Source organism: Corvus moneduloides, chromosome 3 (genome assembly GCF_009650955.1).
Source record: "Corvus moneduloides isolate bCorMon1 chromosome 3, bCorMon1.pri, whole genome shotgun sequence".
Classification (NCBI taxonomy): Eukaryota; Metazoa; Chordata; class Aves; order Passeriformes; family Corvidae; genus Corvus; species Corvus moneduloides.
Window position 1 is genome coordinate 33,326,898 of NC_045478.1, and position 22,349 is coordinate 33,349,246.

Genomic DNA, 22,349 nt, shown 5'->3' on the forward strand with positions numbered 1-22,349 from the left:
CATCCCTAGGTGTAGTTGAGCAGAGCTCCAGGGAATTGACTGCAGCTTGATAGTCTCTGAGAACATGGGAAAATCTTGCATGACAGGGGGATCCACTGCAATGCTAAAGAATTTCAGATCTGCCCAGGCTGCTCAATTCCTGGCAAAATAATTACGTAGTGACATGAATTGGAAGATTACCTCATGCCCTGGAGCCTCTTTTATGATTTTCACTGGCTGGGAATTAGCGCTCTGGGCTTTATCACAGCAGCCAGGGAGGCTGTGGCTCCCTAGCACTGCCTCAGAAGGTAAATCCTTTCTGAGTTGCACAAATGCAACTGTGATATAAATCTCCCTCCTCCCCAGCTCCTTCCCCATCTGCATCACAGCTGTACCCAGCTCAGACCTGATGTTAGATCTCCCAGCCTTGGGAACAGGAAAGAAACCTGCCATAAGATTTCTGGGTTTTTGCATGCCACTTGTGCTCAAAACAGGTGGAGGCAAGCAGGCACTACCCTGATGAAAAAGTTTTGAAGTGCCTGCCCTGTTAAGGTTGCTTTGCAAGCTGGAAGATGCTGTACAGGACACTGTGCAGCTGTTCCCCTTGTCACTCTGCCCTTGCAGTGTGTGGGTATGAGTGTGTTTGCACTGGTGGGGAAAAGATGGAAATAGAAACCCCGTGGAGTGGGCTATGGTACAAATACCAGATTTGTGGTTGGTGTCTCCCAGTGTACTGAAGTCACTCCTGTAGCCATTGCTGTAATTAGCTGTGTGGGTTACATTAAAGCTAGCGTAGCAGAACTTAACCATGTGATACATACATACAGAACTCAGACACATGTGATAAATGGTTTCTATTCCTTGTTAATAACCAGTTATCAGCAGTGACAAAGGTTTGTTTTTTTGGTTTTTTTTTTTCTGGTGACACAGTGTTATGGGTTGTAGTTGTATAGACCCCGGCTTTAGCACAGCCTTACTTCACACATGGAAAGAAACAAGAGAAGGGTTGGAGTTTTAGTGTATAACTGAGAGAAATTTCAGGAGGTAACTTGGTACCATTTCTGTTGCTAGTTACTGTGCATCTTGCTCTTTTTACAGTGAAATATAATTCCCTAAGAAAAATTCTTCCTACTTAACAATAACTTACCCTCTCCTGAGTTAGGAAGCCGTAAGTTTCCTTCAACTAAAGTCATATATCTTAGTGCAGTTGTTTGGGCATGGGGTTGTTTGGGTAGATGTTGGGAATAAATATATCAGTGCACCTAGAGGTGTTTACATTGCCTATGGATCAGGTACTCTGCAGGAGTTTGTATTTCCTCTCCTGTAGCTGATAGTTGTCCTGTAGCCCTGTGTGCCAAGCAACCTTGGCCAAGTGTGGGGGCTCCCTGCCACTGTGAATTGGGGCAGTCTCCACTGGCTACTTAGAAAAGTGTTTTGCTGGACACTTCTGTCTGGAAAACGTCAAAGGCCGGTGGAGTTCCTCAAGAGTTAATGACTGCATGGTTGCTTCTCAAGTGGAGAGAATGATGATACAAAAAAAAAAAAAATACAGGTTTAGCAGCAACATAAACACGTTGTGGAAAGAACTGTGTTCCTTAGGCACAGTACTGCCCATGCCTTTGAAGCTTTTGAATACCAGAATGAAGTATTGCAGTGTGCTACCCACGAACATAATTTGTGGGATGTGAGTCATTTGGTTTAACCCAGTTTATAATTTGAATAGATGGCACATGCTGGATAGCATTTTTCCTTTAGTGGTGTGGCAACAGTCAGAACAGCCTGTATTCAGTTCATTGAGATTCTTCTGTTTGCCACTGTCAAAGGAAAGAATACATTGACTTCTAAAACTAACATTTATTGAAGTTCAGAGGTCAAGTGATGACTTCATCTTGGAATGCCTTTAGGTCCAGGATCAAGAAGGACATTAATAAATAAATAATTTTTTTTGCTTACTCTGTGAAACAGTTGAGTGAAAGATAGGTATAAACCCATTGCTTTTTAGGAGATATAAGAAGGTCTAACTGAATGGAATCAGCAGAAACATGTACAAGTCACCAGTGTGCCTTGGCAGTCAAAAGGGGGAACCACATACTTGAGGGGTGCATCAAGCACAGCATCCCTAGCTGATCGAGAGAGGTGATTATCCCACCCGCGTTCAGTTTTGGTACTGCCTCACCTTTAGTACTCTCTGCAGTTCTGGGCCCCACAGTTCTAGAAAGTCCTTCAGTGCATCTAGAGGGCAGCGACAAAACTGGTGACAGGGCTCAAAGGCACATCCTGTGAGGAGCAGCTAAAGACTTTGGGTTTCTCTAATCTGACTGAGGGGCACTCTCATTGTTATCTACAGCTTTCGGAGGAGGGGAAGTGGAGAGAGAGGTGTGATCTCTTCTCCCTGGTATCCAGTGGTAGGAGGTGTGGGAATGCTTGAGAGCTGCACCAGGGGAGGTTCAGACTGGACATTAGGAAGCGTTTCTTTACTGAGAGCGTGGTCCACCACTGGAACAGGTTTCCTAGACATGAGGTTGATGTCTGGAACCTGTCAGTGTTTAAGAGGATTTTGGACAATGCCCTTAATAGCATGCTTTAACTTTTTGTGAGCCCTGAAGTGATCAGGCAGTCGGACCATAAGATCATTGTAGGTCCCTTCCAGCTGGAATGTTCTGTTTTATTCTGTTCTGTTCTATTCTATAATACATTATGTAATTAAGATAAGAGCTGTGGCACTAATGGCTTCATGATGTAATGAGTTTAACAGGACATTTATTTGGATTCTAAAAATATTTGAGGCCACATTACCTAAAAACACAGTTAAAGCAGTGTTATATTTACCCAAATATATTGATATGTTAGTTACTTTTTCCCATGGTGACGTAATGCAGTGAGGTTAATTCTGGGTGCTCTTTTGCTTAAGGGTGATAAATCCTGTGCATTGTTTTAAAAATGTTAGCCTTTACCTGGGCTGCAGAATCAATGGAAAATAACTTGGGTGGCATAGAGGGTTGAATGGATCGTAAAAGTGTTTCAGTCTCTGTGAATGTAAAGAAAAATGTTCAAGCAGTGAACATGGACAACAGCCCCCACCAAACAGAGAAGTAATGTTGCTGTATGCTGGTGTTTATACGTTTGCACGGTGCAAAAGGTATCTTACATCTTCCATCAGCTGTGTAGGGGGCGGAGCACTGCTCTTCTAAGATAATGTTGATGTTTTGGTAAGTTTATGGTAATTAATCTCACAGATTTCTGACAGTGTGGTATTTCTTCTTTTTTTGTTCAGATACCTTTGGGACTCTTGTTCTTCCAGTAGTGAGTATTTTTTTCATTTCCTCCTTCCTTAGAAAATGTTGGCTCCCTGTAACTTGCCATCCGTTGGTGCCGATGATATATTTTGCATGTGATCCCAGTTATTTTTACAGTCTCAGATGAATGTATTTACTGACCAAATCAAGGATTTTTCAGATCAAATGCTGTGCATCTTGTTTGAAGTAATTACAGAATTTGGGAGCTGATTTCCAGCATCAACACAAACTATCATAAAACTTGAACACAGAAATTTGATTTGTGGCTTTTTTTACTGGCTGATAAGCTACATCTGTATTTTAGACACACCATGAAGGCTAATTACAGCTGAAAAAATTGTGCAGAGCAACAGTTGAGAAATACTAAAATAAAAATACATTTATGTACAGTCTTTGTAAAGGTTTGGAAATGCACATTCAGTAAAAGTACATAAAAAAACCCCAAAAGTGTGTCTTGAATTGTGTGTTGTGTATGAATCCTGAATTTGTGATCCTGGACGTTCATCTTGAAAACCCAATCTAAAGAGTTATGTACTTATATCAGGAAAAAAGTTTTACCAAAGTCATCCTTAAGTCTGGGTATCCTTTAATCCTGGGATTAAGTTCTGATCTCAAATAAACTGTCTCTGATTAAATAATCTGGAACTATTTGATAGATAGATAATCAATGACAATGAGCAGCTCAACATTATGAAAATTACTAGGTTGAAATACATCTCTATGAACTACAGCAAATGTAGAAAATTCCGTTCATTAAAAAAAAAACCTAAACAAGTGCCTTAATATAATCTGGGCAGGTCTTAAAATGTTCAAGCACCTAAAACTAGGCAGGGTACTTTCCTCCCTCTCTTGCTGCTATCTGAAGGATGAACTGACTCATTTTTTAACAGTAAGATTTTTTTACTCATTTGTGTAGCCACAGTAGACTTAGGTTTTGTCCAAAGTGTAATTTGCTGGTAGCAGAAGGTGCGTGATGCGTTTCTGGATTCAGCCTCATCTTTTCCAGAGGAAACAGTAGCTGCTTTGTCTGACGTACTTGTGATGGTGGTTGGTGTAGTCAGAAGTATGTGAGATGGCCTTTTTCTCTCTTGTTTTAGGAGTGCCAAAATGGGGATAGTAATACCATTCATTTGGGATGTTTTGACTAAGATAAACTATTTTCGCAGCAAGTTCCTACTACTTAGTGTTAAAAGCTGCCTTGCTCATATTTGGGTTGAGAAATATTAGAAAAGGAGTTGGTGGGGCTGAAGTAGTTACTATTATTGTAGCAATGACCTTGTGGAAGTGTTATATTAGTGCAGTTTCTGGTAGCATAGATGTGCGAAACAGAAGGTGGGTTACATTGCACCTCAGCTGTCCTAATCCACTGCCATGGCCATGCAAACGTCATTGTGTCTGACCTTTGCATCAAGAAAGGTACAATAGGCAGTTTTGTTACGGTGTTTTGGGAAGGAAAGGTCTTTTGAGATACAAAAAGTGTAAAAATCTAGGGAGGAACCCACGCAATCTATCAATATTTGTGATAGGAAAGAGATACAGGAAAATAGATGAGGTCTCTAAATGGCATTTACAGATTTTTAAAGAAGAAATCAAAGACAATAATTGCAAGCATGTTAAAATAATGCCATAAGTTCAGTTCACTGCAATGATGAAACAAAACAAGGTTATTTTTCACCATTTTGATTTTGAGTGATTATAATGTGTCCTGGAATTCTTGTAGTGAATCCTACATGCTTTTTAGGGATTACAGCTTCTTTAAGAAATACTAACATTCATAAATGAATATTTGAGGTAATAATAAGCTAATATTTGACAGATGCAGTAGCTAAGGCTGTAACATACTGCAGAATATTTGTTGTGGAATCTGGAGGGTGTTGAAATATGTGAATCATACGTTCTTGGCAATGTGTGTACAAAAACCTGCAGCTGAACAAAATGCAAAATCCATTTCAGTGTGAAGCTTTGGATTTATAAAATTAAATTTTAGATGCAGATTTTAAAGGGGCAGTGTCTTCTTCCCATGTCATCATAGGCCTGCTCATGGGTGAAAAAGAGCCTTTTTATTTTTCCCCCTTCTTGATTTTTTTTTTCCTGGCTTGTTTTTAAAAACAGAAAGTCAGCAGAGAGGAATAGAATTGTAGTTGATTCCTCTGTAGAGGTAAACACACAGAGAAGGAAATGTGTTCTCTACAGACATTTGCATCTACTTCATTTGTCACCCAGTGACATTTTCCCATGTTTGTGAATGCCTGTTACCTCACTGTGCGCTGTTAAAATGAGCTTTGACAGCAATTCAGCCTTTCTTTATAGGACTTGGTAGGATACTTTTGAAGTGCTGTGCCTGGTGAGTTAACAGCTGTAATTTTCATTACAGTGCAAGAGGAGTGCTTCAGTTCCATATGTTATGCTGAAAAATGCTAGCCTGTCTGCTTTAGTTGTCTTAACTTCAGAGGTTTTACTCCAGATTTACAGTTTTAACTCCAAACAGAAGCATGTGACTCTTAAGCTTTTCAGCAGGGCTGCTTGTTGGAATTAGCTGTGTTAAAACCCTTTCCTTTCTTCAAAGAGACGTTCTGGCAGTACAGAAGCCAGCATCTGGGCTGAGATGTCCCTGGGGTCAGTGGTTGTCTGTGAAGGCTCTGCTCAACTAAAATTCCAATGCGCTGCAGCATCTCTGCTTTAAGCCTTTCAACCCCTGTGACTGAGATTCCTCCCAGCTAACTTTAGGAAATGAAGCGATGCATCTGAATGATAAGCTCTGGATTTCTGCTGTGCACTGGAAAGACACAGAGAGAGAGAGAGAAAAGAAACCTGTGCATGATTACTCTGATCTTAATGTGGTCTAAATTTCCTTGCCAGTGACATCTGTCTTTTCTGCCTGCACTGTAGAATCCTTCAATGTCTGTCCAAAATAAGTTAACCATATATAATTTCTGTTCCTTCATTTCTTAAGATTTTGGGAAGAATAATTATTTTATTTTCTAAATGAGTCACAGTATGTGCTGTAATTATGAATCATTAAACTGAAATGGGACAGAATCTGTGAAGTTGCTCTTGAAAAACAGTACCTCACCTCATGAGATATTAATTCTGTGTTTGATTTTTCTACCCCAAAGGATATAAAGCTAAAGACTGTAAAAAAAACAAGTGCAAAGTTCTCTTACAGTCCTGCTCATCTTGCTTACACATACCTTCTTCAGATCTTTTATTTTTGGAAAATTTATTGGCAAAAAAGTGATGAAGAAGAGTATTAGCCCGTTATATCAAACCCAGGAAATTTCTAAACAACTGAAAAGAGAGACCACAATGTATGTATGTGTGAGACTGTGAATGGCATATGAATGCATAGATACTTGTTGAAAACCTGGAAATCTGTTGAATTAGATGGAAGTCTGTTGAAAACATGCTTCTGATAACATATTTTCAGGTAATTGTTGAAATAACGCATTAAAGTCATGGAAAAAAAACCCTTTCTCTTTTTGAGAATATACATAAATTGAGAAGTTTAGGTATATATTAGTTCTTTTTGTCAAATGTTTTTTAAATAACAGTATCTTCAAGAATATTTTTGATACCTAACAGAGAGTCACTATTTCTTTTTAAGCTGCCTCTGAACAGTGCTTCTGGGAATTATGAATTACTGGTAGAAGGCCATGCTGATGGCCGGCGCATCTTCTCTAACCGGACCAGCTTGATGTACATGTCAAAGAGCAGCTCTGTATTCATCCAGACTGATAAATCTATGTATAAACCAGGACAAGATGTGCTCTTCCGGATTGTCACTGTCTACCCTGATCTTAAACCTTACAAGGTGTCTCTGAATATATATATCCGAGTAAGTGTCCACAGGAACATAGTGACATGTTGGAATGTGTCATATGTTCCAAATTTGTGAAGAACACAGATCATATGTATTGCTACCTAAATCTTGCTAGCAAGGCAACTCATATTTAACATGCAGCTTGACTTTTCTCCTAGGATCCTCGGAGGAAATTGATTCAGCAGTGGTTGATGGAGGAGGGTGATTTGGGTGTAGTTTCCAAAAAATTTCAGTTATCAATGAACCCTCCACTAGGAGACTGGTCCATAGAGGTTGAAGTGAACGTGAGTATTAACATTGCCAAATCACAGAGAGATTTATTTCTTCTGCTGGATGTGTATAAAATTGTGCTTACGTTGCTGAAGACAGTTGTAAACATGGCTCATGAGATGACCAAATCCTTCCCTCATGTCAAATATTGTGCAAGATACTATGCAAAGATAATATGCAAACCTCACAAGATTGACAGTAGTATATGGTTTTGTAGAGAAGGATACAAAAACCCGCATACATACTTTATCCTAAGGTCTGTGTTTTGATTCCAGAATAAAAATGTTATTAAAATAGTGAGGGGTTGTAATACTAATATAAAAGAAAGATCTCATGGAGTATAGTTTTTTTTCTTTTTAAGTGAAATGCTCTTACGTTTATTTTGAAAGCAAATAAACAGAAATTTGCTGTGCCAGCTGTGCAGCCAGTCAAGTGTCTCAAGGGTTGAAGAACAAGACTATTTACTGATCTTTAGGGGTGTTTCAGTGATTCACAATGACTGATGAGTTACTGAGGAAAAAATAACTTTGTAAAACAGAAGGGGTGACTAGTAATACAGAACTGTTGCGAAACAAAACTGGAAGAGTCTGTGTTGGACGTTGCTATTGGCAGTAGTTCTCTCAGGCCAATCCTTCAAGCTGTGGAAGGATACACCATGGAACATGTTTCAAAAATAGCTGGAGGTTTAGCTGCTCAAAACTCTGTGTGTCAGGTTTATTCAGCCTGCTTTTAAATACCTATAATTTGGGAACTGCATTTCCTATTTGGCTTGCAGTGGCTGTTCAGAGACATTTAGCAAGTATAAACAGGACTGCTTAATGTTACATAATGAGGGAGATGATGGGTAGAAAGGAGAAAAACTCATGTGATCATGTATTACTTGGGAGTAATATTTAACAGTACCGGTTTATGTGTTTGATAGATTTCTGTAGGCTTAGGTTTGTGAGGGTGGTGCTCAAGTGAGTGTCAGAACTGGATTTTTCAAATACGTTGTCATGTGGGTGTGGAGTTGTTGCTGTTGTCTGTGATGGGAAAAATGTATTAAGTTGTTCCTGCGCTCCTCCCTGTGCTCTGCCACTCCTTCCCATCCCCTGACTCCTGTTCAGCAGCCTCTCAGTCACACTGAAGCAGCTGCCATCAGGCTGAGATCTAAAGTGCAGTGGGGAAGTGACCCAAATTGAAAAGCATCTGTGTTTTTCTTTGCCTAGACCAGACCAGTTCACTGATCCAGCTGTCAAGCCATCCCCACTTACAGCTATTGTAGGTGCTTTTCAGAAGTTGGGGAAGTGTGGCTCAGACAGGGAAACAAAGGTTGGTGACAGTGGTGGGCTCCTTCAACAGCTCACTTGCCAAGCAAAAAAGTGGGATATGCTGCTTGGGCTTTCTGCAAAGGCTTGAGTAATGGTGAAATTAGGAGATAATTGATGAAGGAACAGTGGCAGCTGTTTTCAGTATCTGAATGAGTGTCACTCCCTCCTGAAACAAAACCAAAAAGAAAAACAAATTGGAGAGTTGAAAGAAAAATGCCTTGTAAATTCATTTGTGGTAATGAAACAGCTGTGAGACAAGTGAAGGGAACCTTAATAGACTGTAGTTGATGGTATTCTAAATTTTAGCTATGCTACAGAAGGTTAATGATCCTGGAAAATATATGTCAGAGTGGGAATGTTTCTCCAGTCACGAGTAACAAGGAGAAAGTAAATAGGGAACGTTTTGTTCCTGTCTATTTCAACACAGAGCTAAAGGGCATCAGGTAAAGGAGGTAAAGAGTGATTTCAAAATGATTAAAACATCATAACTGAACTGCGGAACACAGCACTAGCAGTTATTGTGAATACTGAAAATTCAGGTGGGATCAAAAAGTGCCTGGACAAATTCACAGTACTCTCCATCGAGAACTGATAACTAAAAAGGCCTTAGGTGTCAGCTCAAGACACAGGGTCACTCCTGGCTACTGTGGTTGATGCAGTTCTCTAGGTGTTCTCTAACACTTCATGATTGCCTTTTTGGGAGATGCATTCTAACAGTGCAGATTTCTGGAGTAGCTGAATACAAAGGAACCAAACCTGGGATAAAAGGAGATCAGGCTAAATGGTTCCTTTTGACGTTTAAACTCTTTAAAATTAAAATCAAAATAGAGGACAAAAAGAAGAGTATATTTTATTCTAAAAAAGTTTTAGACCTTGGTGTCCAGACAAACCTGGCTATTTTACAGTGCTTGTCCTCTGGGAATAGAACAGCAACCCCAAGTCCCGCACAGAAATACTTATGTTTACTTTCAGGCCCTTTTTTGTTTACACCTGCTCCGCTTTAATTGTCAAATTCCATGTTGAATATAATGACAAAGCATTATGCATTATTTCTATAGCATGTGCCTACACAGCATCTTCATTGGATAAGGATATCATATGCAAGATACATTAAATGACTATTGCAATATTCACACTATTACATTAAGGCTGCCTAGTATATTGTCTCACAGACCTATTTTTCTGATACTGTGTCAGCCATTGGATTAATGAGACCTGCAAGACACTTTTCAGAATAAAAGAAAATAACTTTTCTAATGGGAAACTCTACTTTATTCTCTTGATTGCAAGGGAGTTTATGCAGTGAAATACAAGATCATATGGGATGGGATTCAGTTTGAACATTAAGCTGTGTAGGTGTCTCTATGTTGGTGATATAGTGGAGATTTAGTTGGTGTTCAGTGAAAGCTAGTGAGTGAGTAGATGACTCCTGGTGGATATTCCTAGCTGTTACCTGGATATTCCTTTCTCTTCTGCAGCAGTTCTGTTTTTCAAGGGGACGTCCAGGTTTTATTGTGTCACATATAAAATTGCATAGATTCACCAATCTCTTCGTGATAACAGAGGTCACTGACAACTTAGATTTACTGCTAAGGAAGACTTAGTGTATGACTGGGATTTTTAATAGGTATGTCTACCTATCCTTAACTAGTACTGCCAGCTCTGGCTCTGCTTGATATCCAGCACAGCTTATGGATCTGTTCAGGCTTTAGGAACATCTTCATATGGCAAACCCAGACTGATCTCTGCATGACTTAGCTATCCTGATGCCATGACCTGAACTTTCTACTTAAATAGCCAGGCTTTCTTTCTCAGATTTCCCTCTTGTCTTTAAAGAGTTGTTAAATGATGAAATAAAATTTCCCTTCTTGTGATTACAGATCAGTTTTCAAGTGTACTGAGTTTTGATTTTTGGAAGTGCTGCCTCTGAATCCTGTTTTAAATCAGGTTTTGGCTGCTTGCTGCTGTTAAACATCCTGTAGTATTTTTTAATAGAAGTTCAGGTGTAAGTACAGCTGTTCCAGGAAAACTCAAGACAGAGTAATTAAAGTCTGGTTTCCAAGTCTCTACCTTGTATTTTAGTTGGATATCTTATATTTCCTGTTGCCGAAAGACTTCTAGTTGCTGAGTTTTAGTAGCATACACCTCCAACCAGAGGTACTCATTCTAGTTAAACAGCATTTTGTAATCTAATTTATGGAAGTTGTTATGTATAAATTTATTATCAAATATTGAAGAGTAGTAATGGTTCAGGTGCAACAAGGGCTTTCCAAAATATTTTTAAGAGTATTACTTTTTTTTTTTTTTTAAAGCTTCAGCTATAAAGCAACTTTCAGAATCAACCGGGAATGTTTATATACTTTACATATTGAAGTTTTTAGCTTTTGAGGTTTAATATATATTGCAGTGTATCCACAGTGAATTCTGTCATGTTTTACTGCTAGGTCAGTTATGGATTTCACATTTGATGCATTAAGTTTAATGTTGTATATATAATTGCTTAAAAATGTGTCACACTTCTTCAAAATCAGACTGTACATAAAACTTTTGGCATTGGCTGACTATTCAGTAGTTTGCAAATGTGCACAGATATTCAGTCAGGATCTGCTAGTGTAAATAGTGGTGACACTGGTGGGACTCTGTTTAGTTTCTGGAGACTGTGCTATTGAGTTTGAACAGAATTTCATTTTGGAGTTTGTTTCCTGCATGCAAAAACAAAGCATGGAAGTGATCATGAAGTGCTTCTGTTAGTCCTGTGTAGACAAAAATCTGTTTTATTTAGCTGCAAAGCTAAGGCGGAGGAGTGCTCCTGACAGGGCCTGTGAGACAATGAGGTAGCCCCAGGAATGCAGCCGGTGCCAGCACTGCGCTTTTCCAGGGCAAAACCCTGGACCACACCCAGAGTCTTTCCCCATGCTCTAACAGCGATGCGTGTCAATGTCAGAAAGAAATAAGAAAGTGGACCCAGATCCGATTCATTCCAGGGACTTTCAATTGCCAAAGAAGAGAAATCTGTGGGGAACAGTTCCTGTGACCTCACTTTTGTTGGATCAGACTTAATGAATTAAAGCAGGGCGGTTCATCACAGCAGAGCAGAATCTAGACTGTAGTTGTTAGGGATTCTTGGATGTCAGGATCCACAGCGTCTAAGGCTCTCCTGCAGAAAAGCTCATCCTTATCATCCCAGAACGCTTCTGTGGATCTCTTTTTTGGCACTTTTTTCTTACTCTGGGCGATGGACACAGAATGCAATAGGTGTTCTGCAGTTTAAGAAATGATGATTTAGGGCAAAATGTTAGTCTAGAAGGGCGAGTGTACTTAAGAAGCAGGAGAAGGCATGGAAGACAAAACCTGTACTAGAATAAAGCAGCTCTGGAAAAAAAATGGAATAGGCATGGTGTTGTTTTCCTATCTTAAAGAAAACTCCTAAAAATCTCTCTGGGGTTGTGCATATATAACTAACTGACTGCTTGTCTGAAAAGCCACTGTTCCTGGAAACTGGTTTAACAACTTCCATTTCAGTATATTTGAACAATGTTTGCCAGAGAGACAGCCTTGCCCCAATGAATTAAAATGATAGAGTGGTTGAAGTGCTGTTACTTGTCCTACTTCAGACCAGCTTGGCTGAAAAGTGTGTTAGTGGGAGATCTGGCTTGGTATTCAAATCATCAAGATGACCAAGTAGGGTCTTTGCCTTTCCCTGAACCATGAAGCATGGCTTCATTTCTGTCACAAAGCTTGTCATTTTAGAGAAGATGCAGCCAGCTGTGCTAGTCTCACTGTAATCTCTTGTTTTCTACTACTTAACAGTTCTTAGTTTTTAATTGTAGGTTTTGTTGGGTTTTTTTTTACTTCTAAGATAATGTGAAACAAAATTTTATTTTCAAGGGAGATGCTTTTCTACCATGCTATCTGGGGTAACATTTTGTTCAGGGTTTGCTTTATGGCAAGGGTCACATATATACTTAATACTGGAAATAAAAGCTGTACAGAGAGCAAGATGTGAGATGAATTCACTACAGGTCATTTTCCTAAGATACATGTTCCTGAGGTTACTGATAGTAATCTGACTGTGGGCTGATATATGCATGTCAACGCTGTAGCATTTTGTGTTGCACGTATTACGATTTGCACAAATGTTGTGAAAATAGCTGGTTCTGCATGTATATTTTCAAACCTAGGAATGTAAATATGGCAGTCATTTTGGTGATCAGTGACTTAATAATGAAATTGGCAGCAGTCTGATTTTTACTTTGACAGGAGTATTTTGCTAGGAAGTGTGTAAATATAGATGTATAAAGGGCTTGGTCTGTGATGATTAACTTGCAAAGTTGTTGATCAGGTAACCAAAGTTTATAGTTGTTTCTAGCTTAGGTCCTGATCCTAGGGTTTTTTACCACAGGAGTTCTCAGTTTATCTTCTCTTACCAAAAACAGTCATTCCTGTCTGATACATCTTGATGTACCCTGACAATTGGTTATCCATATTCATTCTTCTTTTCCCTCTTCAAGAAAATCAGGAAATAAGTGAAAAAATTAGAAAAATAGGAAAATAGAACACAAGTAACAGCACATTCTATAGGGTTTTTTATTTCTTTCCTTGATTTTAAGTAATAAATAGCTGAGACAAGAAGATATAACACAGGAGTATCTGCTGAAGTAAGTATGACTGTTTGCAGCCCCCTTTTGAGTAAATGTAGAATCATAAGATTATATGTGCTTTTGAAGTAGTCTAGTCCACTAGATAGACACTGTAGTAGCCTCTTGTTTGTAGAAGTTAATTTAAGATACGCTAACAAAGGTACTGCTGGTATGTCAGTCGGTTTATCATGATGACTGTGACTACTTATGCTAGGTGGTTTTATGCTAGCTAGCTCAGGTATTCAGTTTTTTTAAATACAGAAACCAGGCATATGTAGATGTCTGCAGACTGGAAGCTGCGCAAGCTGTTCATTAGATACACTTACGGTCTGCTTCACATGAGCTTCTGCGTCCTTCTGTTTTGCAAATGTATACTACTGGTCTCTACAGGAGCTGGTAGTGATTGAGACATGATTTAAAATCACACCATGTGAGAAATTGTAGTTTAACTTGAATATGGGTGGGATTTGGCCAAGAAGGTATGTTAAATTTACTAATTTAACCACAATTGTATGTATTTTCTTATATGAATTTTTTTCAATAGGGTCAAGTTCATTATCAAAGATTTAAAGTGATGGAATATGGTAAGTGTTATTTAAGGGCATTTAGTAGTGATCAGAATCAGTAGTGATCCTCCATTAATTTATACTAGCTTCCCTTGGCTGGCATGAACATTTTAAATACTCACAAAAACTTTTTATTTCCAAATCTTTGGCTTCTCTGAGACTGACAAAAAATACCTTCTTATCAGCTGCCCTGTTTATCTCTGGTAGTTTTAATGATCCCAGAATATCTGTATAGTATGTGGTTGTGAAGCTTGCTGATGATTCTGTCAAAGCTGAATAAGCTAAATGTTTTATATTTCAGACTTACAAGCTTATGTGCAGGCTGCTTTTATGATGCTTTGTTCTCCTTTCAACAAAAAGTCGTAGTCTGGGGATTGGGTTAAAAATGCATCTTACCTTATATTAGGAAACTTAGGAAACTAGAAGTCTTTATCAAATTACATGTTCTACCCTTATTACTTAAAAAAAAAAATCCTTCTGTGAATTCAATCCTTTCTGTAATTTTTTTTTTTAGTTTTACCAAAATTTGATGTCATGATAACAACACCCTTATACTACTCTTTGAGAGATGATGATGTAACTGGTGTTGTCTCTGCAAGGTAAGTAAATCACTGATACTGTTGTCACCCTCACTCTTAAGAAACTTACTGCGGGTCTCTAAGTGTCAAAGTAAAACTTATATTTAGAATGCTAACAGAGCCCCATCTATTCAGAATTAGTTGGTTAGTATCCAACAAAATCCAACTGGATTTTGTTGTAACAAGGTTCAGTAGATCTTCAGATTTCTAGTAAGTACTTTTGGTCTGGTAAGCACTTCTTGAGTATAGCTATACATTTTCAGCTACCTTATTTGAAAATCTTAAGTTTTTTGCTTGTAATATGTATTTTGATACTTTTTGCTTGTTCTTATAGTTCTTTTATGGTACTTTCTAATTTACCACATTCAGGTCTGTAGGTAGAGTAGCTATATTTTATTAGACTACTTGGAAGATTAGGCAAACTTCTGTGAACATCCTTCTTGTTCTAATAAATCAACATTGTGGATTTTGAGTATGGGTTTCTCCTATCAAAATACCTATACCTGTAAATGGGTAAAGAATTAAAAGCTCTTGAGAAATTCAGAAGAGGCTTCAGTGTAGACTCTTGTGTAAACAATATTTTATTTTTCAGCTGAGCAAATATCTACACAAAAATTTACCATGCATTAATCTCAAAGAGAAATTAGTTTTATTTTTGAAGATGAGAGTCAGGTAGACCTACTTGATATATCTATCCAAGACCAACATAAAGGGTCTTTTGTGGGTTATCTAATGCCTAAAAATACATACCTTCTGAAGAAGCACTCCATTTATAAGTGAAATGCAGAAATGATTGTGTAGCAAGCTATTTAAATTAAATGTTTGAACTTTTAGAAAACACTTTGTTTTGTAGAATCCATGCAACCTGATATTATAAACTATCAAGGCTAGGTTGGATGGGGCCCTGAGCAACCTGATCTAATGGGTGGCATCCCTGTCCACGGCAAGGACCTTTAAGATCCCTTTCATCTCAAACCATTCTATGATTCTGTGAATCTCCTAAGGGGGAATTTTAAAAAACCGTTTCCCTTGCCTTTTTTTTCCCCCATTCTGCTTTGCTTTTGGAATCCACTATATGCCAGGTAATATTTGGTTTCTTAAGTTGTTCCACAGGATCCTTCCACAGGATACTTGACTCTTTCATTTGGTATACTCATAAAGTATTTGAAAGTGTACCTGGCTGCTGCAATAAATTCATACTTAGACAGCAGTGAATCACCTGAGATTGAATCCCAGCAGTGACAAAGTTTTCCTGATTCATCGTAATTATTCATAGAGAATGACTTCATTCCTGGTGACTGTTTTTATAGACATAACGCTTATTTATACCAAGAGTTTTTACTCCCCTTACACTTGCAGATGTCATAAAACCCTTTTTCTTCTCTGGAGTATTATTAGATTAAGTACAGGGATGCCGCCCAATGGCAGTATCATTTCAAGGTTAATGGAAACTTATGACTATAATTAGGTCTGATTAGAAAGACTGAGTTCAAATACAAGACAGTGTTATCAGAGTTATTCCTGTAACTATGCTGTTTGATTTTTCTTTGTCTGCTTTTCAGCTTTGATATTACTTAAGTGGCTGCATAATGATTTAAAGTACTTTAAAGTTATCACACCTGCATGTATTACTGCTGAGGACTGGAATGATTTTAGGTGTCCTGTCTGTCCCTATGTCATTCCTCTCTGCCCTCACTTCTCTGTTGCAATGTGAAAATGTCATGGTTTCTCTTAAGTATGACTTGGAAACATTTATACAAAATTTTTATTTCATTGCTGCTCAGTGACTGCAGGTTGCTACTGTCATCCTAAGAAGGGAGTAAGTTACAGTTTTCAGATTTGCCCCAGCTGGACATTGTTTGCAATAATTTCTTGAGACTGTGACTACTAAATAATTAGTAATAATTATTAACAAATATCTGGAAATACCTCATTTCGTGTTAGCAGTATCTGGTAAACAAAATACTTACACTTCCCACGTCCCGTTTTAAGTCTACTGCATATTAGTTATGATGCTACATCAGTGTTCTATTCAATAACTTGCTTCCAGCTTTTAGCTTAGGATAGTTAACTTTTGTACATTGTACAGCCCATAATAATTTTAATAGGTTTGTACAGCTTGTGTGCAGGAAAGAGAAGCACTGTGTATCTTCTCCTGGTTTTGGGCTTCCATCTTTAGTGTTGATAAACTGGTCTCAGTGTTGCAAACTCCATGTTTCAAAGGAAAAATGTGTTCTAGCCATTTTTTGAGGCCAGAGATTAGTATTTTAGTAGGATCTTTTGCCTTGAGAGCTCTTCAGGAGCCCAGGCCCTGGAGGGTGGTGCAGTGTTGTTTGACTTTGCCTGTTGTGTTTCAGGTACACGTATGGAAAGCCAGTAAAGGGAACTGTAACAGTCACTTGCCTTTCTGTCTCTTACTGGACAAACAAGAGAAATATAACAACAACAGTGGAGGTGAGTCATCTCTTAGCAGTTTGTTTGTGTCCTGTTGTGGTTTAAGTGACACCTGGGACCATTCCTGAGTGCCCAGTTCAGCTGGCATGGTCTGTGGAGTGACTTGCATGGAGAGTGTTAAACTCTCTTTAATTTCCAGCCTAAAGCATGTACATTCAGACTGCTTGTTGAGAATGATTCTTGGCACCTGTGCTCCCTTTGCCTGTGCCTAGAAGTTATTTTGGAGAGTACCAGTTGACCCTGGTAAAAAAATTTTCCAGGAGCCACATAGGTGCTGGAGGACTCATACTAAGGATTGCTCCCTGGCCGTGTGCCGCCGCACACTGAGCTCTGTGTCACAAGGCCAGAGGAGAACGCTCCAAGTGTCTAGGTGGAGCTCTAGCATGGTAGAAACCAAAGCATTTTGCCTACTAATTGCCAGCAATTACATTTGAGCTGCTGCAGTAATTGTAACCTGAAGTGTGAAATTTAAAACGACATACAGTTTCAATCTGAGCACTTAAAAGAGGTGATAGATTAATTGCATTCTTTTTGAAAAATCAGACATTTTACTTTTGAGATGTGGACTGTGTTTAAAAAAGGTTAAAGTTTTGCTACAAGAGGTGACTGTAATTTTCTGTTTGCTGACTTTAGCCGTTGTCTGACTTCCGTGCCTTCAGCAGCACTTAGTCTACAGAAACTCTGAGCTCAGATGCTGAATAGGGTGTACCCCTCTTCTCAGGCAGGAACTTGTTCATTGAATTTTTCTCTAAAGCTTAGGTACCATGGCGCTAGCCATGTAGAAATGGATAATTCTAGAAATTAGGAAAAAAAAAATTAACTTTTTCCATAAAGTATTGTTGCCTCTAAAGAAGTAGTGAACTTCTACTGGATTCAATAAAAATGGTTGCTGACAGCAAAAAAATAAAGGGTCAGCATTCATAGTTTTCTGGTGTTGACACTCCAAAATTTGTATATGGAGAGAGCTACAGGGCTTAACCAGAAATAAGCTATTGTAGACAGAAGGGTGCCCCTTGGCTTTTCTGGCTCAACAATTATTTTTTCCAACATTGCAGATAAATGGATCTGTGAATGTAACCTGTAACAAGCTTATGTTGCAAAACTTGAATGCTGAGCAGTCGTGGCACCAAGGTGACAGCGATTACATAGAGCCGATAGAAATGATCGCAGTGGTGACTGAGTCACTCACAGGTATGTGGCTGTGTGAGGTCTGCTGAGGGAAATCCAGAGTAGGTGGGGCTGGAAGGCCTTACTGCTGTGTGGAAGAGCTTGGAGCACTAGAAAAGTATCACGTACTGATGTCAGCACAAACCATCCACATGTAGATATATTATCTGAGCATTGCTTGCCTAGAAATTAAATAGTTTAACCAGCTGTTAACTCAGTTGAATAGAGTTCTATGCTAAATGATTGATTAAATAGCCAAGAAATACATTCTGATGAGAGCTTAAAGTCAGTAACTGATCCTTTTTGATGAGAAGAGCAGGCATAAAGAATTGCTAGCATTAGCCTGAATTTTAACAAATTTAGGTTTAATCATAAACTTGCCTGACTTTGGGTATTTGTAAGCCACATTAGTAGAAAGAGTTCCCTGGTCCTATGTTGTCCACAGTCTAACCCCTTCTAGATGGACTGATTTGCAAACTGAGGGGCTTTTGTGAGTTCATGTTCCACTGCACCTTGCACATTAGAAAAAAAAAACCGTATACAAAATTTCTGCCTGTCCCTGAAACTAGATTTCATTACAGACTTTCTGTAGAAACTCTGGCAAGCTGAAGCTGGCTGATTTGGGATTTAGTAAGTTCCTTCCTTGTGTCATTCTGACATAGCCTTATAGTTCTAGCAGGCAGTACCAGAACATATACCACCTTTGTACTGATGTTCAGCTAGAAGGATGAAGAATGATAGGAGTGGAAATGGGGAAACATAGGATAGAATTATTTCAAACTCGGGGAATAAATTGTATTGCTGCTAAAGTAATATATGTGTTAAATGCATGTTATCTAAACACATACAACTATTCTACAGGAATCTCCCAAAATTCAAGTACCATCATATTTCCAAAGCAAAGTGACTATTTTATTGAATTTCTAGACTACTCCAGAGTTATAAAGCCTTCTCTGAACTTCATAGCTACTGTAAGTTCTCTTGTTTATCATCTTGATTATCATCTGTGGATAAGAAAATGTGACTTCTCCTCTATGCTTATATGGCAAGGTTTGCCTTGGATTTTTAAGTGTAATTTACAGATTGGTTTTCAAATTCCTTCTTTTTTTCACAATACATATCAGCAAATAGTAAATTTGGAGGCATTTGCTCTAGAAAAGGGTAAAGTGGCAAGGAATGCTGTAGTCTTGGTAGGATATATGTGAGTACAGTTTCTCAGCATTCTAATGGAAGAGAAATCTTCCCTAGCTGGTTCTTTTCCATTAGGTGACTGTGTTTTGAAACAGCAGATTAGTTATTGAGTTCCAAACCTTTTTATGTCTAACTCTGTGTATGTTTATATATATACACACAGAGACACACAAATATATACTTTATATAGTGCATTTATCTACTTCAGCAGCTTTTACATAATTCAGTTAAAACTCGTCGAACCACATTGCTCTCAAGTGAAGGTGTTCTTTCTGCCTCCTGTCCCTTTTCATGCCAGCTGCAGTCCACTCATAGAAGTATTTCGTGTTCTTCATTCTGTCCCTCATCTGCATTCAATATTTGTACATTTTGCAGAGGTTGCAGATTGTATCACTGCATTTTGCTTGAAAATCCATTTTACAATTCTTGAGCTTTTACTGTATAGAAGTGAGACCTAAATAGCAGTGATTTAGGCTGAATATACTCTTCCAGAGTAGATTCAAGAGTAGGCTCAAGGTGTAGCTTTATGCTCACCTGATCATTTGGGCTTTTGGGTTTTGTGCTTTTCATTTTCCTTGACAGTATCCCAGTTTGAATCCACCTGTTTTTTTCTCCTCTTCCAAAGATTACTTGAGTGAGAGACAGCTGAGGCATCTGGCAAGTCTTGCAGCTGGCAGACAGGAAAGTATCAGTTATGCTCCCAAAGAAGTGTGAATGAGCAGCTGCTGCTGTGACTGATAAGTGGAGACCTGCATATGGTCTTCAGAGAGAGAATAGGAAAATCATGGCTGAGGAGGAGAGGTAGTGCAGTGACATCTATGGACTGAAAAGGGAAACATCAGCGCTTTTAAATGTAAAAGTTGATTTTTTTGGTGGTGTATAGTTCAGAATAAGAATGATTTTACTGGATGAAAATCTGCTTGAATGTGGGCATAAAGGTTGTAAGTTGCAGTGCTGATTGATGTATGATGAAGAGGTTGCACACTGTTGATTTTCGGCCTGGTTTCAGTCTTCAACTCATTTGATGAATTCATAAACACATCTGACTCAGCACCAGCTCTGCTCATCTGACTCCTTTTCCCACATGATGTAAATGTTAGGTTGCCCTTTCTTGTGGTGGTGATAAAGTTATGTATTCAGACTGTAGGTGGGATATGTATAATTTACCTGAGACACAAACATTTTCAACTACAAGAGTAATTGGGAGAGCTGAAGTGCGTCACGTCTCCTTTCAGTTCCATCTTACTCTTTATTCCCTGGGGTTATGAATAATTTTGTTCTTGCCTGACTTGCCTACTTGCAGTGTTTATAGGGAGCAAAAATAAAGCTATTGATGTGTGAGAAGTCTGAGGATACCTTATTTTTCTTGATATGATGTGAGTGCAAATATATTGTTATATGCTATGTGTTGTGCATTTTAGCTTTACCCTTTCTCGATGGGTTTGATAAGTGTTTTCTTTCTTTTTGTTTAGCTAAAGGTGTCACGTTCTGATAGCAACCAGCTGACAGCTGATGAGAGGCAGAATCTTGTAACAATCACTGCTCAACAGTCAGACCTGCTTTTCCATCACTCTTCACTTTCTCATCTGGAAAATGAGGCAACAGAGGAGAGAAATCTGACAGTCCATGTCCTGAACTACACAGTCCCAGAAAATGGAGTAATTGATGTTGAGTTTCCAATCCTGTCTGATACAAAAACTCTGAGAGTTCAGGTAATGCTTTGTAACATGCTGCTTTGGAGTGTTGCCACACTAAATTGCGTGAGCCAGGATCAGTGATATGCTGTCCTGGTATCTGCAATAGCTGACATGTCACCTATTGTTATTTTTGTTACTTCATGTTTTATATATGTTACAGCTGGAAAGAGACTGATGGATCTTGTCAAATGGGAACTAAGATATCAAAAGAGAAAAACCCAGACACCCAAAGCAAGCATAAAGTGGTCTTTTACTATGGGTGCCGTGCTCTTGTAAACAGTACAACATACATGAACACCACGGATTTTGCTGTTTTGTTAAGAGGTTTTTTTTTTGCACTGTCTCACAGGCAGAGTTCCTCAGCAGTAAGACTGACATAGGTGTTTATGACGTGTTCAGTTCCCCCAGTCAGACTTATCTCCAGGTTAAAACAAAGAGCCAGGATATAAAGGTACAGTCTGAGACAAAACTTGCCACGATAAAAACGAAGTTACTCATTGTTTTTCCATACTCATCCATATGAATCATGTGCTTTTCCTAGGCTGGGAAGCCTTTTGAGCTGAGTATTGCAAGCAACAAGCCAGTTAGAGAGTACCACTATCTGGTAAGTTACTGGTTTTACATATGGGGACAATCCAAGGTGACTTTTACCAACTTGAGAAATACTCCAGTGAGTGGAATGTGATTAAACATTAGAGAGATTCAGCATTTTTTAATTGTCCTTTGTGAAAGAGGAGGCTCAAAAAACTTCCTTTCCACTAGGATGGTACTTTATGAAAGAGAGCTCTATTTTTCTACCTAGGAGGAATGCCCCTGGCACTGTAAGGAGGTGCTTCTGGAAAAAGTGCTTCTCTGATCTGGGTGTTGGGTTATTTCTGCTTGCAGATGTGAGATAAGGCACAACTGTGAGAACAATACTGTTTCTGACTGTGCAGAGCACCTGCAGTGGGAGAAGGGACTAGGATGTCCCAGGAGCAGCCCAGACTGTGGCTTTGTCAGCAGATCCTGCAGATGCAGGTGGAAGCAGGGGCCTGGTGGAGCCCGTATGCAGATTCGGGGCTGTCAGGCTGAGCGTGTGGGTACAGGGTGAGAAGAGCTGCCTGCTGAGGAAACAGATGGTTGAGTGGACAGAGTGGCATTGTTAACAAGGGAAATTCACAGGAAGCATTTTAAAATAAATGTCTTGGGTAGTGGCCTGTTTAATTGCTCAGCTGCTCTACTGTATCTTCCAGTATCTGAATGGAAAGATTTATTACATATACCATCATAAGTTTCCTATCCTGTCTTTAACATGTGCCTGTCTTGTTCACAGTCTGCATCTTAGTGACCATGTTAGCTATATTCTTTTTCTTTCACAGACTTTAACAGTAAACTGAATTAG

At 38.8% G+C, this 22,349-nt stretch overlaps 1 protein-coding gene across 4 annotated transcripts in view; it reads left to right on the top strand.

Moving 5' to 3' along the window:
• Positions 1–22,349, top strand: part of CD109 (CD109 molecule) — a 70,773-nt gene that overhangs the window by 11,907 nt on the left and 36,517 nt on the right. For 3 of the 4 annotated variants that reach the window (XM_032104830.1, XM_032104828.1, XM_032104827.1), the window contains exons 3-13: positions 3,254–3,282; positions 6,880–7,110; positions 7,254–7,379; positions 13,860–13,899; positions 14,396–14,480; positions 16,817–16,913; positions 17,969–18,104; positions 18,942–19,051; positions 20,744–20,983; positions 21,318–21,419; positions 21,510–21,572. In XM_032104830.1, coding sequence (XP_031960721.1) covers positions 3,254–3,282; positions 6,880–7,110; positions 7,254–7,379; positions 13,860–13,899; positions 14,396–14,480; positions 16,817–16,913; positions 17,969–18,104; positions 18,942–19,051; positions 20,744–20,983; positions 21,318–21,419; positions 21,510–21,572 — 1,259 coding nt within the window. The remainder of the gene's footprint in view (positions 1–3,253; positions 3,283–6,879; positions 7,111–7,253; positions 7,380–13,859; positions 13,900–14,395; positions 14,481–16,816; positions 16,914–17,968; positions 18,105–18,941; positions 19,052–20,743; positions 20,984–21,317; positions 21,420–21,509; positions 21,573–22,349) is intronic. The other variant, XM_032104829.1, reaches the window with a different exon arrangement.